A 22,037-nucleotide genomic window follows, 5' to 3' on the forward strand; every position below is an offset into this window, starting at 1 on the left:
GACTCAAAGATGGCCAGATTCATTCCACCAGTATTCACAGTGAGCGATTGTTTAAATAAAACGTTATTCCTTCCCCGCTTAGTTGTTGTGTGTAGACACAGCCAACCACAGCGATTATGAGTATTGTTGGAAGCTTGCAAAATCATCACCTGCCTGTGGTTTGGTGAAGTCAGAGCCTAAGGGAGGGTGTAAATTAAAGCAGGGAGGAGGAAGATGGGGAAAGGTCTCTTTTCACAACAACAAAAAAAAGCAACTCAGTAGGAGTGGAGGCTGGCAATCTGCTGAAAGGAAATGAAAGGAAATTCTTCATTTCTAAATGGTTCATTGACCCATGATAATAAAGCAGCCCTGCCAAAGACGGATAATTATCTTTTTAAGTATCAGATGCCCTGTGGGTGAAGGCCTCCCTTCTCCTCTCTTGAAAAATGAACTCAGATTAAACAAATAGTCCTTTTCCTAGTTTACCATTGACATGAATTTCCTGATTATGAGCAAAATTAATCAGTTTTCCCTCTTTCTTTTTCCCCTCTTGTCTTATGGAAATCAGGCCTGCCCAGCTGAGCTCAGTGCATTTCCCCTTGGGCCCTGAGTCCTACCGATAGTGTGACGGGCTAAAATGCTTGGTATTCTGGTGAGACTAGCAATTGCAGACTTGTGGTTTTATTATGCCCTTTAGCTGCCTAGCTCGAGGCAGAAGCATACTCTCTTAAAACAAGAAAAGAGAAGGAAACAGAAAAGAACATTAGCATGTTTTCTCTCCTGCTGGTACCTGAAAACTAAACAAAAATTAACGTAGCCTAGGTGTGTATATACACATATGCAGTCATGTATATGTATTGTATACAGCCATACATGTGTGATGAGTATGAATATAAAAAGGAGCTAAAATGTTATTGATGGCGTAACACGGAATATCTATTTGCTACCAACAAATGATCAAACTTAGATCCTTTTCCTCCAGACCTTGTTGTTTGTTCAGATAAATAGCATAAATATATGTGGACTCGTCTAATTCGTAGAATGCATTTAGCTGGTTTCATTCACATAGGCAGACAACCCTTTTCTTAAATTAATGAATTACTGTCACCTCTCTTCTTGAATTCCTAATGATCAGTTTGAAGAACGCTGGTCATAAATTGCTTAACCACATGGCACATCTCCTGGTTATAGATGAAGTTCACTGTACATTTTCAGAATGTCTATATTCCTTTTAAAAATAATAAAGAAAAACAACTACTTTTGTAATTTTGATTCTGATGCTCTGCATGGAAAAACCAACTGAAGATGCCAGTTGGTTTTCCAACCCAGGGACTTCTTCGGCTGCTTGAGAAGACAGAGCTTTAGAATAGGGGTCAGGAGATAATGGTCCAGAATAGATCTTGCCTCGTGGCATTATTATTTCAGCCAGCATGTGAGTCTCTGAACACTAACATCCTTTTCTCTTAAAAGAATTTCTTCAGTGCCCCACAGCTTCTCCTTCAAAGTATAATTAACCGTGTTTGTAAGCTCTCTTTGAACTCCTTGGAGTTCGGTGGTGGGTAAATATTTGTTCTTTTATTCCTTAGTCTTTGCAGGTTCAGGCCCTGGGCCAAGGGGATTCAGTACTGTGGGTATAAACTTCTTGGTAAAAAAATACTCCCCAAAGCAAGCAGAGTGTTCCTTAGCAGACCTCACTGCAGATGTCCTCGTGTGTCCCCTTCGGCCAGTGGAGCGCTTTCGAGACCTGCGTCCCGATGAAGTGGCCGATCTGTTTCAGGCAACCCAGAGAGTCGGGATGGTGGTGGAGAAGCATTTCCAGGGGACCTCCCTCACCTTCTCCATGCAGGTGGGTGTTCAGATAGCACAGACATTATTTTCCTTCCTTCTCAAACCCTAGCATTGGTCTCTCTCCCTTGTAAGCTGACATCTCACCAGGAATGCAGCTGAGGTTGTTCACATCTTACATAACAGCAGAAAAAGACGTTTGTCCAGGACCACCCTACTGTCCACAGGCCCCAAGGTGGACTTGGTGGACAAGGCAGATTATTGGTTGAGACAGCGCCTGCTGCCTTGTTTACCAAGCAGGTGGGAGTACAGTCATTTAATGAGTGCTAAGACATTCCAGATCTTTTATTGGAACTGGGGCTGGACAAGTCTTTTTCATTCCAGGATAAGTATATTTGAGCACTGCATGGACTTAGCCCAGCTCTGTTTCTAGGGGTGCAGAGACATGCAGGTTAGCTAGGGCCTCACCCTCGTAAGGCTGACCTTTTCTCCTTAATGCAGGTCTCAGTAATTGATTATGGGTTGGTATGAAGCTGGGTTGACTGCGTATTCAGTGTGGCCCACTTCCCAGTAGAGAAGTTAGACCTCCCCCGCCCCCCAGTCACTGGAGATCTTTAGGCAGAAGTTGAACCAACATTTGCCAGCGTGGGAGGAGGGCTCTGTGCTGGGTCATCAGCTGTGGGAATTGAATAAATAGTGACTTACTCTGAACCCCTTCATATCCCCTAGGGAAAGAGCAGGGGGGATCTATACATAACGAAAGTCCTTTATGGCCCGGAAATTTTATGACTCTGCAATAACCCTTTGGAAAGATGTGAGGTCTTGTCCTCAATGCTTTAGTTAAACTAGGTGTTTACTGCCCTTCCTCCACCCCCCGCAGCTCTCCCCCACAGACTTTCAAAGAGAACAGATAAAGAAGGCTGCTGTCTTCAGCTCTGACTAGAAATGCTCATCTGCATGCTTAAAAAAAAATTGCGCTGCCATGTCTGTGTCGAGAGTCTGTAAATTTCCCTATAAAATATCGTGTGTGTGTTATACGTCAACCCCTTTGAGTCACCTTCAAGCAGATAGTTAAGGTCAGGGTGGGTTTATCAGACTTATGCTGCAAATCATGTTTCCAAATAAAGGAGAGCCCAAATAAAGGCAGATGAAGACATCTGTCATGTGTCAGTGTTTAACAAAACCCTAGAAGAAAATTCACATTTGTGGGAAATGGCCAGTGCTGGTTATCAACCTTGATTTGATAGAAAGTTAATTCCATAAACATAGGAACTGACTTGTACCTAGCACAGAGAGCATTTTCATATATGTGGTGTTTTCAAGCTTTTTATCTTGTTTATTTATTTATTTTGTTTCAAATGGAGGCATTGGGGATTGAACCCAGGACCTCGTGCATGCTAAGCATGTGCTCTACCACTTAAGTTATATCCTCCCTCCTTAAACTTTTTAAAACTTGAACCTACAATAAGATATGTATTTATTTCACAATCATGTATTCCCCTCACCCCACACATAGGTGTGGATAAAGGAAACCAAAGTTTCACAAAACAGTGTTTACCCATTCTATGCAGTTGAATAGTGTTTGTTCTGTTATCTGATTTCTCTTGGGCTTCAGTGCTGATCACAGCCCATCAAGGTGACTCTATGACCCACTCGTGGGCTGCGACTCCAAGTTCAGAACCCACTGATTACACAGGGCTGCTTAATCCTGGCCGCAGTAGGGTGAGAGTTCTCACTCTGTCAGTCTGTCCGGGTCATAGAGGTAGGAAGACTTACCTAAATTTGCAGAGTTCTAATTCAGTCTTGATGTTTCTGGGTATAGAAACATGGCTTGTTGTGCCATTCCAAACCAGCGGAGTGCTTGCTTTTGCTTGGGTGCATGGCTGGTGACTGGACGGGTTTGCTTATTTTCAGCTAAGCAAATAGTTTGTTGGGCTTCAGAAGGCAGGGGAAGGATTCAGAAGGCAGAAAGAGCCCAGCCTCAGTGAAGGCCTCCACCTTTTCTCCCAAGGTCAGGAACACCCAGAGAGGGCTCACTCTTGGGAGCGCCTCCTACATGAGACAGCCCATATTCTTGCTTAATGGAGTACATTGATAGCAGATTTCCTGAATAGAGACTTAAAGCCATCAGACATTAATTAAATCACCTCTGGTTAAAGATAACCAAGAGGTGTGATACTTCACCTCCCTAAACGTTTCCAGTCTTCCTTTAATGCAGTTAAAACCATAGCCAAAAGCAAAGAGCATGAAAAGTAGGAAGAGGGTTGGCTGACAGGGTAATTTATATCATTTTTATCCATAACTTCTCACCTACTCTTAGGCAGAAATGGAGAACTGTCAGGTCCCACACATTTGAAGCAAATGGCCCCATGAGAAAACTATAAATTAACACACAATGAAATTGGATCCAAATTATTAATGGGCGATATTTCTGAATAAGCAGGAGATACCATCTACCTGTTCTCACCTGTGTTTTTCCTTTTTTTTTCCCCCCTACTTCTAGGATGGCCCAGAAGCCGGTCAGACTGTGAAGGTGAGTGCTTATTATGTGTATACAAATCAACAGGGGGCAATTATGAGAACGAATGAAAAGTCACACAGAGTCATTTGGAGCACTTTGCTGTTTCACTGTGTTATCTTCGAGGTCAGAGAGACCCTCGGTGTTAGAGCCATAAATCCTGACATTATAAACTTTGCCAAGCAATATGTTTCCTATTAGTTTACAAGACAGTAAGTTTTGTAGTAAAATTACTACTGTGCAAATGCTAAAACAGAAACTAAATCCTGGAGTCTTGAAACAGAAACTGAAGTCAAAGGAGCTCATGAGAGGAAGCGTCCAGGAAACAGCCCCTATGCCTGGTGTGGGCTGGTGAGTCCCCTCTAAGCCTGGGCGTCTCTGACATGCGCTAATTGACATGATGTCCCCCCGTTCCGCCTTCGCCCCTCGCTCCTGTCTTCTCCTTCTCTCCCCCCGCACACCAACTCTTTCCCTCCCTTTGTGCTTAATACTAAAGTTCAGTGTAATGGAGTCAGAGGAGCTCAAAAATGGCTTTTTAAGTGTGCCAGAAGAGGGAAGGAGGGTTTATTAGGATAGTCTCTGCTTCCCTAAGAAATAAAATAAAAGAAGAAAATCCTGGCTGATTCTGAAGCTGGGTTTCAGCCTCCTTCCTACAAATGCAACTTCCTATGCAGTTAGTTCCTATGCTTAAATCATAAAGAGGGTCTTTTTTCTTTCTTTCTTTCTTTTTTCAGTGCTGGAAATCAGAAGCAAGTCTAACTGGGGTGCTAATGTTATTCTTTGCAAAATAAGGTTCTATGGCTTTCAGATTGGCTATGAGCAAATAAAGTAATGTTGGGTACCAAACAATGCCAAATAGACACAGTCCTCTTTTGATATTAGTCTGCGTGTGGCTTTCATGTTTTATGTAGCTACTGTGGGACTTTAGAAAGCTCTCGGAAGTATTTTGGAGGAACGAATGGCCTATGGGGACTGCCACCAAATTCCTTGTGATAAAAAAGAGCTAGCCTTGCTCTAGACACACAATGTGATAAGGACAGAGGGGACTCGCAGCTTTCCTCTACCTCCCTGCCAGGCTTCTAAAATACGCAGATGCTTAAAAAAAACTGTATAATATAAGTAGCTTCATTTTGAATTTGTTTCTTGAAATATAAAACATAAATGTTTAAGTCTGGTTACTAGATTTTTTTTTTAAGCAATATTCAAATGTAAATTCCAATAATACCAGATGAGTTAGGTGCTCTGTGCGGGATCTGTTTGATGGAATTCCTTCAGCCACTGAAAGTCATGCTGCAGAGGCATGGCTAGTACCATGGGAGAATGTCAAACCATGTCAAGTGGAATGCACAGACTGGTAATATGCACAAATGAAACACACCTAAAACTTACATGAATATATAGGTTATATGATTTCCAATTTTTATTTTGGAAGTTTGAATGGGCATTAAAATATTTCCTAGACAAGCCGGTGTTGAATAGAGGCAAAAAAGTAGATCAGTGGTGACCCAGAGCTGGAGGAGGAAGGGAATGGGAAGTGCCTACTGATGGGTGCAGGGTTTCTTTTGGAATGATGAAAATGTGAAATTAGATAACGGTAGTGGTTGTGTTACCTGAAGACCGGATTTCCTCATGGTGGGTGTCGAGCCAATGGATCCAACCAAGACAAAGAGTGGGAGAAGGAAGGACTGATTATTACATGTATCATGTGAGAAGAACACCAGAGATCTTTCCCAAAGCAATGTCTCCTTAAACAGCAAACTTGGGGAAGTCTTAAGCTATGGATACATGCATATTCATGAAGGGGTTTGGGCAGAGGGGAATGCAGCATAGAACTGGGGCAAAGGTCGACAGAGTCCAAGCTTTAGTTGTTTGAAATCAGGAGGGTCAACACCATCACTCCATCCTCCACTTGGGTGCAGAACTCAAAGACTTGTAGCAGGTTGTTCTGTACACCCCTGGAGAAGGAACTAGGGCTCAGTTTTATTGCTGAACTCTTGTTTCTTGACTGTTTTTCCTTTGTTCTTGCATTCCTTTACTTCCCTTACTTCCCTTACTGAGATCTGTCCAAGGGCAAGCACTGTGGCCAGGCTTGGATCACAAAATGGCACAGATGCAGAAGCTCATAGATGGAGGCCAACCATAAATTACACACAGATTTTCACTGTGCAGGAAGGTCAGTGCCCCTCACTTTTGAGTTTTAAAGGGTCAACTGTACATATAATTAAAACCTCAACGGTTGGCAAAGTTTTCACTGTCCTCTTAGACCAAGTCTACATACCAGAAGTTGTCTGATCGACTTTTTGTAAGTGTTAACCTTACACTACCTACGTGAAAATGAATTTTATTGTTAGTTTAAAACAAAAAGATATTTCTATTTTTATTGTAAATCCCCTGATTTAGAATCTTTGCACTTGGGGCTTGAGACTCTTCATTGTTGACAGGCCCATCCCATGATTCTTCTCAGAGTGTAGATACCTGCCGGTCTTGCCATTTTATGGTGTGAAGATAATAGGTGGGAATGGACACATAACCTTGACCCCTGGAAGCTACGGGTCAGCCCCTCCAGGCAGCAAAGTCACGTCTTCAATACCTAGCTCTCCAGTGCTGAAAACTGCAGCTCACAACTGAGCATTTCAAATGCACTGCTGAACATTTTGAGGCAGTACTTGACAGCCTTCCACGGGAAGCGCAGGACTGTTTTCTTCATCTTGGCTTCTGTGTCTGACTCTTAGAATCCCGCCTGACGTGTGGGTTTCTGAACCATCTTTGCCTCGTGCTGGGTGGTAGCAGCGCTAAGCTCGGTAATGATGTCCTCCCCCGAAGCCACGGTGGTTGTTAGCGAAGGTGCACCACTGAGTCAGCCTCCTGAACATGGTGCCCCTTTAGGGTTTCTTGTTTTGTGGGCTTTAAATTCTGCTTTGCGAAGAACAAGGGTGGCCTGACTCAGTAAGACATTTGTAACAGGAAAGGCAATATCAAATGGAAAAAAAGTGACTTCTTATTTCTTGATTTCTCGATTGAAGATTCACTCTCCTTTTTGAGTGTATAAGGGGGAGGGCACTGCTATCCACCAAGCGATTGTTGCAGCGATGTGGACATCCTGCAGGCTTGAGAGACAACCCTTCCTTCTGTTCTCAGCTGTGCGTCACCGTAGGCATTTACATACACCGTATACATGTGCAGCCGTTTGTTGCTGTATCCTCAGCCTTACCGCCCCTTCCCATCTGAAGTAGCCCTCCCCTGACCCCGTATTCCGCATCCTGTTTGCCTTTGTTGACTAAAAAACAAAACAAAAAAACCACAACTTAAAAGTTGTGAGTTATGGTTCATTCAGAGACCTTCCTGAGGACTGTAGCCCAGGATGCAGCCTCTCAATAGCTCTAAGGAACTGTTCCAAAGAGGTAAGGGAGGAGCCAAGGTATATAGGAACTTTGGCAAAAAACAAGCACACAAGAATTACTGCTGATCACAAAAAAAGAGACATCCCAACTTAATGATCTGAGTGCTTTTCTGTGTACGGGAAGAGGCAAGAGTCCAGGCTCATTGAGATGATTCCTTTGATCGGCATCATTACTCTCTAGGGCTGGTAGCCCGTCTTCCTCCGTCCTGAATTCCCCTCAGGGCGCACCACTGGGGTCAGCAGCAGTGGCATCTTGGGTCAGGCAACACCCTCTCTTTACTGAAAAGGCAGGTGACATTATTTTTTGTCCACACCTTATTTGATTTCCTTCAAGGCATTCTTTACTGTCTCTTATTTATTTGCATGTTCCTTTTTTTTTTTTTTTTTTCCTGTACCTGTGTTGTTTCTTTAGTCCCTGGAGGATGTGAGCTTCATGAGAACCTGTGTTTTGTCATTATTCACTGTGGCTCTCTTGGGCAGTGCAGGGAGAACGGAGATGATTATGGTACTTCACGTGATAGGACAGGTCTGTACTTCTGAGTTCCTGACTTCAGTTAACATGAGGAAGCAGATGATATGTGTTTGCATTTCAGTGTGCAGTCACGGGCCTGGGTTTTCGGGGATTTCTATCAGGAATCTCCTATATTCTGGTATCACTGACAAAAGCCAGAATTTCCAGTAATCAGGTTCCCAGATCATTCTCCGAAATATAATTTCAGCCAGCCAAATCATTAAGGCAATCAGTCCATTAAAAGAGATACTACTGAGGAAGGTTAATGTGAGCTTTCAGAGCAATTACTATGTGCATCTCCGGGTGGGAGAGTGTTTTAGGTATATTAGAGAGAGAGATTTATGGCAGGCAGGTAATCTAGAATTTTGTAAGAGCTATTAATAAAATATGCTTGCTTACACTCTTCTGTGTTTATGGCACTTGAATCTTCTACTTAGATATTTAATTTTATAGTATGAATGCAGTGAGAAGTGTCTCTTAATAATTGTTGATACATTAGCAGTTACTTTTTTCAGACTGCTTTGGAAAGAACAGGAAAAGGAATTCGTTGAAGAACTGTGATTTAAAAATGAAAAAACAAACAAGTGCTTATTCACTAAAGAGTTTCTTTGGTTTTTTGTTCGTTTGTTTGTTTGTTGTTGTTGTTGTTGTTTTAACCAAAGGAGATTTGGTAGTCTTTTCAGTTCATGAACTTAGAGGACATTTTAAGTCTTAATAAAGTCCAAAGAGTTAATACACTGTGACATCAGTCAAAGGCGCTGTTGGAATATTAGCTCTACTAATTTGTTAGCTGTGTGACTTTGGGCCAGCCTCTTAACTTCTCTGAACATCTGTTTCTTCATTTTTTCAAATGGAGAAAACCTACCTATTGTACTGAGAAACCAGTAAGAAGATGTGAATAGATAGCTTAGCCCACGACATATTGTCTCTGAGGCCACATGCGTGCTTCTTAATTTTAATCTTACCCTCAGTTTCCTCATCCCTAAAACAGGCTGAGTTTTCACTTTAGGAGAATGTTTGTGGCCCTTCCAAGTTCACTTGATTATACACTGAATTGTCTTATTATTAATTACTGCCTTTTCACTTAAATTCATGAAAAAAAACTTTCTTCTGATCATATGACTTGTGCAGTTTGAATATCTAGTTTAAACTTTCATAAAACTGACCACTTGGACATTCATAAATGTGCCTTAATAATCTCAGGGAAAAATATCTGCTGAGATATTTTTAACCTCTGCTGCACCCCTAGGTGGTAACAAGTAAGTTGTGGTCCTGATCCAACAGTGTACTTCACAGTGACTTGAAGTAGGTTTCAATAGAACAGAAACCTGCCTGCCCGCTACGCTGATTCAGTAGGTCTGGTGTGGGACCCAGGACTCTGCATTTTAACAAACACCGAAAGTCGTGCTCATGTATATTTCACTCCAGTGCAAAGCCACTAAGCAAAGAAATGACACAAAGTGGAGGAATCTCCTCATAGTGACTTGCTTTCTACCCCAAAGAATTCCTAATATTTGGTGTACACAGGAAAGAGAAACCAACATCTTAAGAATAAAAATGATTTTACTGGATCTGTTTATTATTTTCACTTGGAAAGAAATTGCAAGAGAGCTATAATTTGCCAGTGAACTTTTATCTTTGATTAAAGCCATGAGGAAAAGTGCCTTGCCTCTGTTTATATCTAATGCATGCATTTACTGCTGAAGAATTAGTATCTTCAGGATGCAGTAAGCTTTTATCTTGTTCATTTGCCTTACAATTTGCATCTTTGCCCTGAGAATGAATCCAGTTGTTTGCCTGAGTTTGGTAAACCAAAGCCAGTTCTGGTGCTCCAGGCAGGGATTTGGGCGTGCATATGGGAGTGGATGCCTCCAAGCCCACCTTCCCCTCGGCAGGTACATGTCTCTGACCCCCCTTCTCCTCCTGGTGATTTGGGGGGCAAAATCCCTGGTCTCTGGCTCTCCAGGCAGGAGAAGGGAAGATGAGCCTGTGTGTCTCCCGTGGGAAACTTCGTCTTTCCCACTAAACCCTGAAGCCCTCTTCTAAGTAAGTATCAAATCTCTGAGTTTTACCATTTCTAATTAGTTGATTTTGATTTGCACAATGCCATTTGGATCAAAGCACAGAAAGAAAAATTAGCCAAGCTCCCTGGTATTCCCCTATTCCTATTTATTTATTTTCCCCCTGCTCTCTCAAATTCACAGGCAGCTTGGGTGGGTGGGACGGGGGATGCTGGAGATGAAGTGAGGGTAGAGGCGAAGTACCATCAGGACCGAAACGTACTGAGGAAGAGTGAGGACTGCTGGAGCCAGATGGCCTGGTTTCATTCCCAGAACTGCCAACTATCAGTTTGCTGACACTTGCCAAAGTCAACCTTTCCTAGTCTCAGCACCTACTTATAAATGTAAAAAATTGGGGACCTTTCTACTATCTGGCCCCCTTGGGGTGTTGTGAAGACCAAACAGGTTAAAATCCCTGTAAATGCCTTTAACAAAACACTTGAAGCATAGGGAAGTCTCAGTAAGTTTTTGCTATTTGTTTTATAATTTTCACTTAATCCTTTCAATCCTCAAAATTGGGCATTGATATTTTACACTTGGGAAAACCAAGGTTTATGGACGTTGTCACTTACCAAAAAAGAAAACAAAAACAAAACAAAACAAAAAACCCCACAACTGATAGGAGAGCTGGGATGCAAACACAGGCCTGTCTGAAAGCTCGACTTGGCATTCTGTCATCTATCTTTCTCTTCCTAAAAACACCCTGCATCTCGTACGCATAGCCAGAGATGCACAAAAAGAGGTTTTGTAAATATTTTGTCTCCCTCAACACAGATTCCTGTGCATTATTTTCCCCTGCTTAGAGTAATGTCGGCTTCCATCTAAAAATACCCAGAGGACTCCCTGTGTAACTTTATTATGTAGGTGGAGGGGAACTAACCTAAATGCCATCTGTCAATTTACAGCAGAATTATATGTTTTAGGTGTTTAATTTTTCATTTAGTGCTACCAAACAAATTCATTATATAATTGGAGGCCCTGACACTTAGCAAAGTGGCTGTTTGGCTGTTAAACTTATTTTGAGATCCATGACACAAAAAGTGTGGCAAATATTGCAGACACATCCTTAACGTCAGTGTCTTACAGGTTGCAGTGGACTGTCTTGTACACCTGATGCTCAGAGTTTGGGGGTTTTATTTCATCGCCGTCAAATCAAATATCGTGTGAAAGGCAGAGTGCTGTATAGACCCCCAAATGCTACATAAATGTAAGGCATTCTTTTTCAGAATCTCCTTCTTGCCTCTGTTGATGCAGTAAGGGTGGTGAGTCACTGTTGTCATTTTGTCGTGGAATACTGGGTGCTCAGGAAATAATCACTGAAGGCACAACTCTCTCTCACTATTTTGCTGAATATGTTTCAGGCCCAGGACATGACGTATGGAATTCTCTAACTCCATATAGCCGCTTCATTTTAAGGTCAAGGTTATAAACCTGTGAACATTGAGATGATTGGCTTGGCTAAAACGTTAATTTAAAATAAAAGAAGTCAACTCAGTCCAATTAATCATTTGACAAGGATTCAACAGTTTTGATTAAAATATAAATGGTCAGTTCAGGCATTGTAGTTGAGCCATTCGTTACAGAGTTGCAGCAAAAATTATAAAATATAAAAGGTTACTTCTAGGCTATCTATATAAGTATAAAAAATCTGGATCTATATATTGCTTAGAAAAATGGACGGCATTGGATTGGGATTCCCCTAGAATGAGGTAGTGAGGGAAAGGAACACCATGGGATGTCAAGGGTACCCAGGGGCCTTTAACTACATACCTAATAAGTTCCTGGTTTCCCGTTGTTATTTGTATTTAGTAATACCATTGATATTTTAGATGTATTTTAAAAGAAAACATAAGAAGCTACCTCTATAATGGATTTTTATTTCATAGGGGTCCTATTAGAAGAATTTTCCACTCTAATGCATTCTTTTTTCTATATTATCTTCAGCGTATAACTAGTTCTCACACCTCCTACGGTCAAATCTCTGAGGGTAGGGCCCCGTAAAAGGTCATAGTGGATTCTGATGGTTACCCAGCTATATGGACTCTTCTTTTATTTATTTATATAAATACATTTTGATTCTTGGTCTCGATGACCTAGACTTGATTCTTACTCCCACATTCATCTGGAATTACTCAGTTCCTCTCAGGGGCTCCTCTTTGCCCTTTATGCCAAAGCCACTAGTAAAGTAATTCTCGAAGCTCAAAACACAGCTGGAAAAGTAAGGGTTTGATGACAGAGTCTGGGTCAGATTGAAAGCCTAATGAATAAGAGACATGGCAACCTGCAGAGCCATAGACATGAAAGAATTAGAATAATGACCTTCCTAAAAATATTGGGTTAGTGAGAGTAACGGCCCTCAGGCCAGACCCAGTGAGAAATTCTCCCCCCACTTCTTTGTGAAGTGTGTTAGCGCTAGGAAAGTGTGATTCTTTAATTTAGCTTTACATGTCATGAGGGATCAATCCTACGCCTGGGTTCTCATTGCAGATCCCCTCTCTGGAAAAGCTGCTCGTCCACCAAGATCAGGGAAATAGAGACAGAAGTTGCTGGAAGCATTCTGAATGGGATTAATCCCAAATGTCTGGGGAAACGGGCAAAAATGATGGTTTAAATCCTTCTGGGCTCATTCAACATAAAGATGATATTACTGGATGCTGATAATGAAAACTCCCATTTCTTTCCCCCATAGTTTGTCCTTTTAAATACGCTTTTTCTTGTTCTTGATGTTACGTGAAAAATAAACATGACGTTGTTCAGGATGTCAACCTTGCCTAACGTGGTTTAGAAGAGTAAACAACATGGAGCGAACAGAGTAAACTCACCAAATATTCTTCTCCTTCGTGGTGAAATCCATTTATCTGAATGTTCACATTCAGATCTCCCACCCTCGGGTCTGTATATCAGTACTTGTTCCCTGAGAAAATATTTTCTTACCATACCTTCTATACTGGTGCCCTGAAAAACAACCCAGCAGGGCCTTTTATTAGTGTTTCGATTCATCTGTTGGTTGTAAATTGTAGAAGCTCCCAGGTGTAAGCAGGTTCTGGCATGAAAAGGAATAAATGAGATTCCAAGCTCAGCTCTGCCATCAGATGACCAGAGATGAAACTCAACTCTTGAGGAAGAAACTCAGAGCCTGGGATAACTCAGAATCCCCAGAGAGGCAAGTGACCTTGGAAGTCACGTAGTACCTTCTCCTCTTCTACAAACGATCCCTCGTCTGTAGCCTTTACATTGGTCTTTTATCTTCCTCTCCGCCCGGGGACCCAGTGAGCTCTGAGGTAGCTGCTTCTGGTTGGAACAGCTCTGGTCTGTGGTGGATGGCTTGCTCACTGCCGAGAGTGCCCTATCCCTGCCTCCTGGGAAACGAACATCATGCCTGCTCGTGTTTTGCTGTCTAGTATTCTTTAATTTATTCATCTGTTACCTACCGTGTTCCAGCTTTTAGCACGGGGCCTGGGAGACCAAGAAGAGTGAGTCGTAATCCTTGTCTGTCTTTGAGGACTGTCGTTGAAATAAGTGCTATAACAGAGTAGGACTGAGTGGCTTGTATAGTTCATATTAATTCTTCCTCCCAGTAAATGTTGACGGAGTCACCTCCTGTGTGTCAGGGGCTGCTGGGCCCCGGGTACAGTGGGAGGAGGGGGCAGCCAAGGAGCAACTCTCACCTTATTGTCTGTCTTCCTCTACACCAAAATGAACAAAGAAAATAATTGGAGATTTTGAGTGGTATCAGAAAGGCGGTAACAGGGTGCTGTGAAAGGAGTAACATGGGGGGAGGGAGGGCAGTCGGGGTGGTGTGGCTGCTTTAGGTAGGGTGGTCAGGAAGGGCCCACTGAAAAAGTGACCCATAAACCAGGGCCTGAGGAATGACAGGGATCCAGCCAGGTGAAGATCTAAGGAGGAAAGGGCGTTCTGGGCAGAGGAAATGGCGGTGGGGATGAGCTTGGCACAGTCTAGGACATTATTGAAGACCAGGTGGCAGGAATTTGGGGTGGAGAGAGGTGGTGGAAGGTGAGTGTGAGAGGTGGGCGGGAGGGCAGTTCTAGCAGTGTTAAGTACAGTGCCACTGTGAGGAATTTTAATTCTATTTTAGATGTATTTGTTGTTTGGTTTATATTCTAAGGGCAGAGGATATTTCACATGTGCTTAATATGATGAGTCCCCTAAAATTAAGTTCCTGTTGGGGGACACAGCAGACCAGTGTGCGGGCTGGTGCGTGGGCAGTAGGAGGATGTACCAAGACAAAGAGAAGTTTAAGAACAAAGGGAGATTTGATAGATACGCTGCTATGGGCAACAGCGGGCCACACAGACGAGAGATGCCTGTGTGAGCACTGAGGGTGAACCTGCAGGGTCTTTTATTGAGGGCCAGGGGCTGTGAACACAAGGGGTAGGGGGCTGCGTGATCAGTTTGTGCACAGGTATCTGATGGGTTGTAAGGCTTGTCGGGGGCTACTCTGAGTAAGGGGATTTCCTCTGCTAAGGGCAGGATGCTTGTCTGCAGCCGTTTCCCAGGGATGGTTCGTTTTGTCAGGGTAACCACACATCGTGGGAAGATGTTTCTGTGTCGCAGAAATGCAGGTATGCAGAGGGTCCTGAAGTGAGGAGTGGAGGTTAAGGGTGCTAGTTGGCTCTAGGCACATGGAGAGCCCAGGAGTGGGGGTTTTATGGACTTGAGAGCGGCTTCAAAGAGCGCCAGCCAGCTCTACCGTTTCTAAGCCAATTTTTGAAAAACTTGACTAATTTGATCTCATGTCTATTCTGAGCCCTATGGTTGTCTCCCCAGCATAGTTTCTACACTACAGTATTTAGCAGCCAGGAGGACAGTCTGTGTTTGAGTCCGTCTATAGCTTCAGGTGTTAATCTCCTTTGGTCTAATCCAGGGGCGGGCAAACTTCTTCATAAAAGGCCAGATAGTAAACATTTTAGGGCTTTGAGGGCCAGATGGTCTCTGTCACAATTTTACAACTGCCTTTGTAGCACAAAAGCAGCTGTGCAAAATATGCAAATAAATTTGTACAAATGGGCGTGTCTATATTCCAACCAAACTTGATTTGCAAAAGCAGGCAGCAGGCTGGATTTGGCCCCGAGGCTATAGTTTGCCCATCGCTGGCCGAAGAAGCCAGTTCTCTTTGCCACAGTGAAGACTTTAATTTTCACCTACATTGCTCAGAGTGTAGAATTCTGTCAGCTTCAGGGATGATTGTTCCAAGTGTCTACCGAAATAAATGCACAGCCTAAAACTTAAGAGTTGCGTTTTATTTGGCAGGAGGACTCAAGCCAGGTTGACAGCCTCTCAGATCACTCTGAGAAACTGCTCCAAAGAGGTAGGGGAGGAGCTAGGATATACAGGAGTTTTACAACAAAGACCAGGTAGTTGGAACAATAAAAGATTTCTTATTAAGAAAACCAGGCATCTCAAGTTAAAGAATTTAGCATTTTTCTATGTATGGGAGGGAGCAAACCTTTGGGCTTACTGAATTCATTCCTTTGACAAGCACCTAGCTATCTAGGGCCAGTATCCTGTCCTTTCTTATTCTGAGTCCCCTCAGAGTGCACCATTGTGAGTGGCTGCAGAGGCTGGGCTGCAGGCTTGTCTTCACGGCGGTGGGGGAGGGGGGGCAGCCGCTGACTTGATGGCTTCAGCATTCTGTGTTTACTGATACGGTTTGCAGTTATTTTTCGTTTACACCATCATCATGGAGGACTTGTGGGAAGAGACGATTCTCTACTATTGCTTGTAAATAGAAAGCAGTAACCCTGCTCGCTGCTGGCAGCACTCTTAGGACTCTAGGGCAGCCTGCTTTAGAATGAAGCAGATACTGAGGCCGGAATGGCAGAGATAGAAAGAAGTCGGATCCTTGGTGACATTGTTGCGTGGCTGAATTAACCAGCCCCGAAGCCTGCGCTACACGTAGACTTTTTCGCTTAGGTGATTCAATCAGGTCTCCTATTGTTTAATCCAGGAAGAGCTGAACTTTCTGCTGCTTCCAGTGGAAAACATCTTCTATGTGATCATCTGCTCTAAAATATTCAGTTACTGTTACTCCTTAATACGCTCCACTAGCAGTTTGAGCGAATGATTTCTAAAGTGCTTCTGCATATCTGCACTACTCATCACATGCCAGTGGGAACCTTTGAGTGAAAATCTGTGAATCAATGGCCCTAGAAGAGCTTAACTTCCAAGAGGCTCCCTCCAGTGCATGGCCACAGGGTAATTCCATTAACTTTAATGACGGTGGTGCTGGACGGAATGGGCCCAGTTAGTCTATTCTTCCCCTTCTTTTTCCGCCTTAAATTTTATCCTGCAGCTAATTCTTCAAGGTAAAGTATGTGCACGATGCCATTCATTTCTTGGCCTTTATTAGTATAAGGACTCTCTCTTTCAGGGAGGGAGCGCTAAGTGAGTACATTAAAAATGAATCCACTGCCCCATTCATCGACTGTGAGAAAACCCCAGAGTCAGGGACATCAATGGATTATTATTGATTGTTGTAAGATCCAATAAAATCATAAGTATGGCTCAAAACAATTACCGTGGCCACATTAGCAAATTATCAAATCCATAACTTGCATTCAAGCCTGGCTTCAGAGATTTAAATAAAGTGCCAAAGGGAAGAAAGTTGCATTTTAGGGATGTGACAACCAGAGCTCGGATAGAGAAATTTATGATTTAAGTTTGCTGTGCAATCTAATTGAGAATAACTATAAGGTTTTTAAAAAGTGAACTTTGATTGGGTTTTAGGTGTCAGAAATAAACTGGAAATATGGCTCAGTTTTATGTTTTTCTGTGAGTCTGTTGGGAGGGGATGGAAGGTATTCACTGCGAGGAATGACTTTCCTGGGTGACCTTCAACCCTGCCTTCTGTGTTCTTATTTCCTGTGTTCAAATAATTGGGTTATGCTTGAGACTCGCTGGCTCTTCCCAGAGACCTGCTTTTTACTCTCTTCACCAAGTGTCAATTTTCCCCCATTTAGAAATAAATCAATTCAAAATGAAATTACCCAGAGCATTCATTTTTCACCATCTAGTAAATGAATCTCTCTAAAGAACACAGGGTTCTCCGTTTTCAGTTAAGGCTTGATGAAATTCTTCTCTTAGAAGTAGTGCAGAGCTGTTGTTCCCGCCTTCTTCAAGCTTTTCATCTTTGGTGGACTACGTACAAAGCAATATTTGCTCTGCAAAATGTATTATTGGCCTGTTCATAGATTCTTGTGCATATTTTCTGAAGCTCTAAACTGAAATCTACATTTCTAACCCTTAGCAGTTGGAACAAAACTGCCCGTGGCAACATAACACCCAGTAGCCATGACAGTAGTTCGTCTGAAGCCCCGGCCTCAGCCGCACTCAGATAACATGCACATAGATGGCTAGATTTTCAGGAATGGATTGGCTCATCTTTTGGCTCACTTCAGTTAAATAGAAAAGCAGTTTGCACAAAGCTCAAGGAGATTTCATGGTGATCTGTGTAGAACTGGCTAATGGATTTCTACAGGCAGTCAGCGAAAGCTTGAAAACTCAAATTTATCAGAAATGATAAATTACTACTAACTGTCCTAATTATTCCTTGACATTCTGTGTTGAGACCTGACCAAATTTTGCTGAAACTTACAAATAGGAAAGAAATTCAAGGTTTAATGAATTATCCATAATAGAATTGCTTAAAAGAGAGAGAGTGCTGTAGCAGAAGGGTTCATATTGATCACCCAGAGTTCCTTCAGCCTTTGCAAGAGGTGGGATTAAGTTGGGGGAAATATGTTAGATAAATCAGTATTTTAATCGCCAACTGAATTGATTATCCTCAGCATGCTTCTTAGGTTAAGGAAGACTCTGGGTCACCTCCCAAGGTCATGAGGTTAATAGACGCGGTAAACGTGTGATTTGTGATGAGCTGATTTGTGGAGACCACCTTCTCTGCAAACAGCATAATCAACATACCAGTTTTAAAGGGTCACATGCTAAGTGTGTTTGTTTCTTTGTGTTTTAGTAGTCTTTTTGGTACTTACCCACCTTTTATGTTTTATAGTCTTAGGTTTAGCTCATATGTAAATCCTTGTAAAATGCCTTGAATGATGGCTAGCTTCCTCTTTTTTTTTTTTTTTTTTAACAGCTATCTTAATTCCTTTTGGATAACTCCAGTTAGAAAAGTTTGCTTTCACACAAATAGGGATACACAATATAAGGAACTATATTCAGTGCCTTATAATCACCTGTAATGAGAAAGAATATGAAAAGGAATATATATAAATACACACACACACGCACACGTACAACGGAATCATGCTGTACACGAGAAATTAACACAACATTGTAAATTGACTAACTTCCAATAAGTAAATCAGTAATTAAAGTTTGTTTTTGATGTTGCTATTGCAACTTCTTCTTCTCCTCCTTCTTTCCCTCCTCCACCTCTTCCTCTTCTTGCCTTTCTTGCTTTCTGTGAATCGGCATCCCAAGAGTGGAATGTTTGCTCTGTGGCCATCCTCTCTGGAGTGTGGGCGTTCTGGATTGACTCTGTACTCCCTCTCCTTTTTGAAACCCTTGTAGGAGTCGGAAGAAATGTGCTCTTCTCGCCCTAAGGAATCATCAGTGCCTCTAACTATGTACACGGCACAGTTTCTACTCCTTCGCCAAACTGGTTCCCCACACCTGAGTGTCCTCTCTTTGGTGACTCTGCTCCTTTAAACATGTTGCCTAGAATCATGGAATTATCCAGAGGACAAGGGGACAAGTGGGTAATTGCAGTTCTTGGAACGTAGTAGGCTGTCAGTGTATGTCTGTTGAACATGAGGGTGACTTCCCCAAGTACGGAGCCTCAGGTCTGGACGTTCTTGCTGCAGACGAAGACTGTAGAAAATGAAATGGCTAGAAAGGTCCTGTTGATGGGCACTGCCGTGAGGTGGAATTCGTTGTCTCCTTTTCATATTTTGAAGCCCACCGAATCTGGTCCCTGCTATGGGGTCCTGTGGTGTCAGCTATCTTCAAGATCCACTAATATTGATAGAGTTGCTTTTTGATCTCACTGTGGACAAATGCCAACAATGGAGTGAATTCTGAACTAATATTCTGAAATAACTGGTGATCTTTGGGGGCTCTTTCCACACTTGGGGTGTTTGCAGAGACTGACTCTTTTCATAACTAATACCCACCAAGCTTTCACGCTTATCATTTCCATTCTCGCAGGCATACAAAAGGCACTTGGAGCCCTTTGGACTTTTTGAGGGTGACAGAAGTATAATATAATGAAAAGTGGCTAATTTATTAAACTCTGGCTGTTGGAGGATTCATAGAATCTTTCAGGTCTGAAAGCTATGGGCATTTTCTTTGGAAAATTTCAGGTACACACAAAATGTGGCATTTAACTTCAGGACTCTCTTGGCCACCTGACGCTTGTCCATGCACCGCTTAACCGAACTTACCTGAATTATCTTCATTTCCTTGTTTAAGAGTAGTTAATATTACCAGCCTAAGTTGATGGGATAAACCTTGAGGCAGATCGCAAAGGAGCCACATTCTCCCCATCTGAGAGATTTTGATTTGTACAATGTCTTCCTTGCTCACAAGAATTTGTTTGCCCTGAGGATTTTCCTGGGCCCATTCACTCTTAGCTTAATGGCTTTAGGCAAGTGGTTTGACTCTCTCTTCCTTTGTTTTCTTGTCAGTGAAATTGAAGTAAGACTACAAGTCCCTCCTGCATGGGATTTTGTGGGTCTTACAGGAGACCACAGATGGGAAACTTTCCACACAGTGCTTGGCGCAGCGTATTTTTATTTACCCATTGTTTATTGAGACCCAGCTGCACGCCAGCTTCTGTTCTGGCTTCTGTGAGGACAGCAGGGAACAAGATTAGGCCCTGCCCTCAAAAGCATCTCCTCACTTGCTTCGTCATCATCACCTCAGTTGTTTCCCCATCACCCCAGTTTCAGAGAGTCAAAGGAGACCCTTGGAGAGGGGTGAAAGTGGATTTCAGCTTATGTTCAGTCCCCTCGAGTCACCCTGTTCATGGGTCCCAAATTCTTACTAATGGTACGCACATTGGTTTCCAAGCCATCTAAGCTTGACTCACTAGTCAAATGGAAGTGAATGTGCAGGGCTAGTTCTTTATGTTGAAAGCAGCGACGTCTCCCAGGTGCCACTGGGGAAAGGGAGTGGAGTTGTCTGCAAAGCATGGCCCCCAAGACAGGTGTTCACTCCTTTGAGGAGCTGTGTGCTATCTTCCTTGTATTGTGGATTCTTTAAAATTGGACAACAGCATGATTGAGTAACTATTCTATTTCTTCCATAGCCCAGCCAAGATGGAACATTCTTCTGATGTTAAATTTGCACAAGAGAAAGTGGGGATTTTCTTAACTTCTGAAGACTAGGTGTGACCTTAAACCAGGCTCATAAGTGACAGGAACTTATTCCAATCCGCTGTTGAGGTTGACTTCCATCTTCAAGAGACTAAGCTTGAGTTGGAGTTCGAATTTAGAAACTTGAGAGTTAGGAATTGAGATTTCAGAGTTAAAAAGTGTAGACTTAAGAGAGTAAAATCTCAAGTAAATTTAAGAGAGTGAAGTTGGAAGTTTAGCTAGAATTGAGTTCGAAGTTACGTTTTCAGTTTGATGTGTGAGTTTTTATTTGTTAATATATTCTTAATGTCCCTGCTAGATTTCCTTTGCAGCTTCCTGTTGCAGCCCCTGATTTTTGTTACCCTGGACATGATTGTCAGAAGAGCAGAGCTAAGGACATTTTGAGCTTAGACTTATTCAGCCCTTACGGGGTGGGACGTTTCCCCAGCAAAGTTGGGGATTGATGGCTACACTGCTGTCCCAGGAGAAGGTCCCTGCCGCCCCTCCTGTCCCACCCGCAGCGACACACCACTGCCACCGCCATAGGCTGACCCTTGAGAACATTTGTTATGCAAATACTCTGCCATCTGCTGTGCTGCGGAGGCTTCCAGGCTAGTGCAGAAACAGGTGTGGTGTCAAAGTAACTTAGTGAGTAAACAAGTTGAAGGGAGGATTGGAAGGTAGCCCGTTCTCTGATGAGCTGCATCCTTGTCTCTTGGACCTGGACCAGCAATGCCATGCCTCATCAGTGGTCAGGACTTTGTATCCCTTTTGGGCTCCAGTTTGGTACCACGAGGCTCTGTGGATGGATGCTTAGGGCTGGCATTTGACTTGCAGGTGGAAACCGGCATTGTGCTGTGAATCCCTCCGTGGGATTCATGCTGCACTTGTTACTGATTTCCAGTGGAAGCACCTTCCTCAGCCTGTTTTTCAGAGGCTTTGTGTTTCCAGAGCGGCGAGAATTTGTTCCTTTTGTCAGATGATGCCCGGGATTTTTTTTTTTTTTTTTCCATTTTAAACTCCAGGAAAGAATGAGTTCTTTGGTTGAAGTGATGTCAGTAGAACTTTTGTGATGATATGCCAATTCATTTCTAAGTGTTTCTCTGCCAGTGGTTTGTCAGCATCCCTGAGAGAAGTGTATGTGCTTTCACTAAAGGAATTGATGGTTACTTCATTTTTTAAAAGCTGTAATAAGCATCTATTTGTGTTATTAATAATAATACTTCACTTACTTTTAAAACTGATTTTAAGTTAATAAAGCGCTTTGTGTCACGTGATTTAAATTATTTGTGTGTGGGGCATAACAGCACAGAAGATAAGCCTCTGGACCCAGAATGCCACAGGTCAAATCCTGACTCTACTGCTTACTAGCTGTGTGACCTGGGGCAAGTTGTTGAACATCTCTGATCTTCAGTTACCTCATCTGTAAAAGGGAGAAGGCTTTTTGAAG

The 22,037-nt window shown here is 42.7% G+C and overlaps 1 protein-coding gene across 8 annotated transcripts in view; it reads left to right on the forward strand.

The window, feature by feature from the left end:
- FHIT (fragile histidine triad diadenosine triphosphatase) overlaps nt 1–22,037 on the forward strand; it is a 1,254,006-nt gene that overhangs the window by 1,016,544 nt on the left and 215,425 nt on the right. For all 8 annotated transcript variants that reach the window (XM_032458165.1, XM_032458163.1, XM_032458162.1 and 5 more), the window contains 2 exons: nt 1,680–1,825; nt 4,268–4,297. In XM_032458165.1, the coding sequence (XP_032314056.1) occupies nt 1,680–1,825; nt 4,268–4,297 (176 nt within the window). The remainder of the gene's footprint in view (nt 1–1,679; nt 1,826–4,267; nt 4,298–22,037) is intronic.

The sequence above is a fragment of the Camelus ferus genome, chromosome 17 (assembly GCF_009834535.1).
Source record: "Camelus ferus isolate YT-003-E chromosome 17, BCGSAC_Cfer_1.0, whole genome shotgun sequence".
Classification (NCBI taxonomy): domain Eukaryota; kingdom Metazoa; phylum Chordata; class Mammalia; order Artiodactyla; family Camelidae; genus Camelus; species Camelus ferus.